The sequence below is a fragment of the Megalops cyprinoides genome, chromosome 3 (assembly GCF_013368585.1).
Source record: "Megalops cyprinoides isolate fMegCyp1 chromosome 3, fMegCyp1.pri, whole genome shotgun sequence".
NCBI lineage: Eukaryota > Metazoa > Chordata > Actinopteri > Elopiformes > Megalopidae > Megalops > Megalops cyprinoides.
In genome coordinates, this window is record NC_050585.1 from 50,487,969 (window position 1) to 50,494,012 (window position 6,044).

General features: G+C 43.5%; 1 protein-coding gene across 1 annotated transcript in view; it reads right to left on the bottom strand.

The window, feature by feature from the left end:
• The window catches only part of pitpnab (phosphatidylinositol transfer protein, alpha b), a 24,690-nt gene extending 18,646 nt beyond the window's left edge, over positions 1–6,044 (bottom strand). The window contains exons 1-2 of the mRNA XM_036524893.1: positions 5,879–6,044; positions 118–148 (exon numbers count right to left, since the gene is read on the bottom strand). Coding sequence (XP_036380786.1) covers positions 118–148; positions 5,879–5,895 — 48 coding nt within the window. The 5' untranslated portion in view covers positions 5,896–6,044. The remainder of the gene's footprint in view (positions 1–117; positions 149–5,878) is intronic.

Below are 6,044 nucleotides of genomic sequence, written 5' to 3' on the forward strand. Positions count from 1 at the left end.
TTTTGACCACGTATTCTGAGAGGCAGCATTCAGCCCCGCAGGTTAAAAAGAGGGAGGAATTAAGTGAATAATCAGCCCAGGGAAGCACACGGAGACAAACAACACATCATCACTTACCTCCTCCACCGAAATGGGCAGGATCACTCGACTGGAAGAGAGAGAAAGGGGGACAGGGAGGGAGAGAGAGAGAGAGAGAGAGAGAGAGAGAGAGAGAGAGAGGGGGCCATTACAAACACAGCCATCACAAGAGCACAGAGCAGACCCCCCCCCCCCCACCCCCCCTACCGTCACCTCTCCTAGACCAGCATCCAGCATTATCATCACCATCATAACCATCTTCATCATCGCCCTGACCTTAAGCAAGGAGGCAATGCTTGTCAGAGCAGCACAGAGGGCCGCCCCAGTTTGCCGGCACAGCTCGTTCCCTTGTGAGGAGGTGCCGGGACGTATGGGAGCGAGGCCAGAGGACTCTGCAGGACTGTTCTGTGGGGACCGCCCTTTCACCATCAGCAATCGGCGGCAGAGTCAAGATTTAACAGTTATTTCATGGCTTGCTTAATCCCGTTAACCAACGCGTTCGCTCACCCCGGTAACTCGACTGGCATCTGCCACGCCAGGTACCGCAGCGTGTGAACGCACGCCAGTGTGTGTGCAACGCCCGAGTGTATGAGAACACACACCGAGCGAAGAACATGTCCCGAGCCTCGCACTCCAGAAACCAATTAAAGCTGTCGCTCGGCCCTCCCCGAGCTGCTGTGTGCGGGGTAATTAATCTCTACCCGCTCCCATTCTCACTGGCCTGAATATTTTATTAAAACAGATATTGGTGTAAGACGAGCCCGTGGGCCCGCTTGCTGTGTCAGTGCTGACTGCAGCCCAGACAGAGGGTCATGGGGAGAGAGGGAGGGGGAGAGAGAGAGGGAGAGGGGAAGAGAGGGAGAGGGAGAGGGAGAGGGGAAGAGAGGGAGAGGGAGAGGGGAAGAGAGAGAGAGAGAGAGAGAGAGAGAGAGAGAGGGGGAGAGAGAGGGAGAGAGAGGGAGAGAGAGGGAGAGAGAGGGAGAGAGAGGGAGAGAGAGGGAGAGGGAGAGGGAGAGGGAGAGGGAGAGGGAGAGGGAGAGGGAGAGGGAGAGGGAGAGGGAGACAGAATCGGGGGGGAGAAGGGCTCTCTGGGTCAATGCTATGGGAATGCACACACACACAAAAAAAAACAGTTGCACAGGAAACTGGTACCTCCATGTTCCACCATGTTCATTACGTAGCTATATTAAAACAGGCAACATGGCAATAATTAAGGACACATTTCTACTTTTCTTCTAGCATTTGCAAGATGCCTTTGATCTTTTATTTGCCCACAGAACTTTAACTTTGCTTTAGACTGGTGAAGACAAACAGTGCTTCGTCCATTTGTCCTTCTGCGAGTTTGAGATAATTACTCCTTTGTTGAAATGTGTGCTGGCGACATGCTTGGAAACAGAATCTGGAAACAGACAGAAAGGAGAACTACTTCTGCTCCATAAAGCTCACTACACAGACTCACACCTGTGAGTGTGCACACAGAAATGTCACAGGCAGCAGCAGGATGGTATGATGTTGAGAAGTAGGGCCTGTAACCATAAGGCTGAAGGCCTGCATCACAGGTAGGGCTCTGATGTTGTACCTTTGGACAAGGAACTTTACCCAAATTGCCTCAGTAAACATCCAGGTGATTAAATGGATAACATGTGAAAACTGTAATGTAATGTAAGTCGCTCTGGATAACAGCATCTGCTCAACCAAATGTAATGTCATTCTCTTGCCCTTTAATACCTGTGGATTTTTTTCATCATTAGCAGTATCAGGAAAAATCTATCCCCAATGATATATCAGCAGTATCCCCCACACCAACCAACCATGCCAGGCACATCTGTCACTGTTTAAGAAATCTGTTTGCAAGGCTTGCTGCCAGTTGCGGTTGATCACTGCATCGTGACTGAGTGGTTGGCACTGCCACTGGACCAAATGAAACTAAGCAGCTAACAGCCTTAGACAACCAACAATCAATGATTTCTGTGATTTAAAGGATGTTAAAGACAGTCAGACTTATAGAAAAGGCAGTAGTGTGATGTAGTCCTTAAAGGGGCAGACCTTGAAACCCAAAGATTTGCTGGAAGGGGCATCACTAAACCCCAAAACACCCTCTTCAATACTCTCACAGACAGCGCTTCTGTAATGTAAGTGTGTGTGTTTAAAAGCAAGCATGCCAGTAGCCCAAATTTAAAGGAAAGTTCCAAAGACACAACTAAAGTGCTCCTGTCCTGTGGTTGACAGATCAAGGTGGGCGTCTAACAGCAAATTAAAAGTGGGAGTGCAATCAAACCGACATATGCTTGCTCATCCAAGTTGGTTGAGGTGTGGACTTATACTATATGTGTGTTTTTTAACACACTGTAGCCCACCAATCATACAAGTCTGTACTCAGACCTGCAAAATTTTGGTCAGATTTCAGGTTTCCAAACAAAGCCACGCTGTGGTTTGTGGCTTCTTACATCTGTTGCAATGTGTCTTACCTCACGTGGCAAAATACTTTTGCAGAAAGGGCAACACAAGACACAAGCACATGCACTGACTGTCTAAACATGTCTGTGTGTAGATCTGAGAGTGATTGCTCAAATTTCATTTACAGTAGCATATTATATCTCAACAGAGAAGTTCCAGGTGCCCGAGCCTATGCATTTCACTCTGCAACACCCGCACACCAACTCAGAGTTCAGCTCACTAGAACAGAACAGGGAACAGCAGTGAACACATTAAGAAATGCAACACAGTTTAGTAGCTATTATAACTGTAGTACAATTCAGCACAATACTAAGCCCTTCCAAGTTTTTGGGTGAGCTGAACCACTCCATTTCGCCGTTGTTTTTTTCCCCTCAGTGAAGGAAGACAGTGGTTCATAAAACATCCAGATCAACCTGTACAACGCTGTACACGTCGACCTGGAATGTTCCACAATCTGTGTGATATCAATGTACAGTATCAATGTGGCTGACATTAACCCTGTCCTTGTTTAAAACATATCTGTCAGTGTTTTATATCTCATGCAACAAAAAATGTAATTTCACCATTCTTAGGGTTTTTGTCAATAACTTCCTGTTATGAATAGAAAGGTCAGTTGCCCATTTTCAAACAACAATTCATTTTTTAGTAATACAAAATAAAGTGGGTTAAGGAGAGTAAATTTAAAGATGAAGAACATTGCTTTCAGTTGACCTTAAGTATTTCTCCAAAACATGTCTAACTCTTAGCTCTAAGACTACTAATATGGTTTTAATATGATCTACTTGTAATTAAAGTGCGTTTCTGAACTCATATTAAATCCCCTTTTGTGCCTCATAAACAAAGTGACAAATCAGTGATTTTTATCCACATATTTTCTACAAGGAAGCAATCCCAATAAACCTGTTTTTGTAAGCAGGTGTCATTTTTCTCTTCTGTCCATTGTTCTTTAAGGCTGAGACCGGGACTTACTGTACCTTCTGAGTTATCTCTGTATGTAGCTACACAGATGCAAAGGAGAAAATGAAAGGGGGTTAATACAGTTCCTCTACTTAAACACCAACAACTTTCCATTGAGTGTAAAACATTTCACTCTACTCTTTCTATACAATGTGGAAACTTTTTTCATCTACATTCAACTAATGGAATCAATGCACTACAGACAGAAAAATACAAAGCCTTATGAATTTATTTTAAAACATGATTCCATTCAAAATTCATAATAATACAGCTGTATGCACAGCTCTGAATTAATTCACTCTTTCAATGTAACTTAATTTCTGTACAGACAGCAGTAACTGCAGAATTTACTTTTTATGCCATGTGAGGGTCTATGTTACGGGCGCCATATTAGATCAGACTGATATACGAAAATGAAATACAGCGTTGAACAAATTTAATGTTCATGTGCTTAAGTTTACAAAGGCCACAAGGAATACCACTGAATGAGATACAACCAGGAAAAAGCCCCAACCCACACACACAAAGAAAAAGGGAGAGAGAGAGAGAGAGAGAGAGAGAGAATGTGTGTGTGTGAGAGAGAGAGAGAGAGAGAGAGAGAATGAGAGAGAAAGAGAGAATGAGGGAGAGAGAGAGAGAGAGAGAGAGAATGAGGGGGAGAGAGAGAGAGAGAGAGAGGGAGAGAAACGGACAAGCTGAGTGCATTCCGGTTTGTCGCCCGTATTTTGGCACTCCTCTTTGTAGCTTGTCTTACCAGGGCAGCGTATACAGAGAGGGTTGGGTATCAGCGGATACTTAAACCTATAGGTGGATTATCCTGACTAACCTGCACCACGAGGCAAACCTGGATGTACTAGGACTAATTGATAGGTTACTATTGGATTATCTCGTAGTGCCAATTCCATTATTTTCATCTCTTCCTGGAGCAGTTAGATTACTGTATCACACTTCGCAATGCTTCACTTTACAATGTAAAAAAAAAAAAAAAAAAAAAAAACCTAGGACACAGGTACCAGCCTCTTTCCATGACATCACGTTCTTCTCTCCGTGTAACCTGGAGAGAACCTACTTGAGAGAAATGGACTTTTAACAAAACGATCCCGACAATGATCTTGGCGTTGATACTGAAATAACTCTGCAAGAATGAATAGGTTGACAAAAACCCTCTCGTTTAGCTGGCCTCGTCTGAATGAGCAACGGCAAATGCTCTGAGTCACACACTCAAAAAGCGCCAGGGGAGAGATGCGCATGCATTCATGAACAACCTGTCCTCGTCACCATTTTGGTCATCATAAACCGAAAAAAAAAATAATTTTTAAATTAAGCTTGTACCGGCACTAAAGCTAGCCGTACTGCGCTCCTTCCTGGAGAATGTTATATAAGACCGGCGACGGCTCAGTTGACGCTGTGTGGTCGATGTATTCGTCCGCTTGCTTCATTCATTTGCCATATCCAATTCGTGAGGCCTATTACAGGAACTGTCATTTAAATTCACGACCTGCCCGTGATAACTTCTGCATAGCTTTACAAATAGTCTATCTTGCGTGCTAACATTTAATTATTCAAAGTGTTTTTTTTTTTTTTTTACCATAGCCTGTGTAATTGATAAGCACAATAAACTATAACTGATATAATACAATACAAATATATTCGACAAGGGTACTCTAGATAGCTAAAGACAATGGCTAGCTAGGAAGCAAGGTTTATGTTGGTTTTACAGGCGTATCGTTGCTTGGTTAGTAGCTAACCAATCAAACACCCGTTTAAATTACACACGCATAATAAACACGTCCACTAGCTGATACACTTCCCTTTTCGCTGTTATTTCCACCTGACATATCATTTGCATAAAACGGAAAAAAAATGAAAATTAAACGGGAAGTGTGAAACGAGGAAACGGGAGCGCCATTCCGTCTAAAAACGCTCCATAGGCTTTACCAGTTCGGGTTCACCTTCACCGCGGCGCTACAATAACACCGATGCGTCGCATGCAGCGAGGATGCAATACCTCTTTCTCTACCTCCCCAGAACACGGCATCGGATCACAAAAATAAAAGCCGTTTATAAAACAGATGCATGTCAAATGCCATTGTCATTTTAAAGTAAACAGCAATTGTAATCACGGCTAGCTAGCTGCAAAGATAATCGTCTTTAACGAGAATCCTTGAATGACACCAGCACAAACAATTTCTGGAAGCACGCACACACGGACATGAAAGTCAAGTTTACAATGTCGCCATAGTCCTAGCAAACCATACTCGTCTTTACTTAGCTAGGCAGCTACCTAACAAGCGGCATCAATGTCAGTAACGCTAGCTAATGTTATACTGTTTATTTTCCAAATTGATGAAGATTATATAAAATACTAAACAGAGAAAATACTTACAACTCTTTGATGAGCATTCTTGTGGGGCCGTGTTAGTTATCTTGCTAGGTTCTGATATATGTCAACAAGGATCCAAACTGCTTGCAATCCCTCTGTCTGTCTATATATCTCTCCCTCCTCCCTCACTTCAGTCACATTCTGAGCTCCCGTTTTCTCCTTTCCTTAA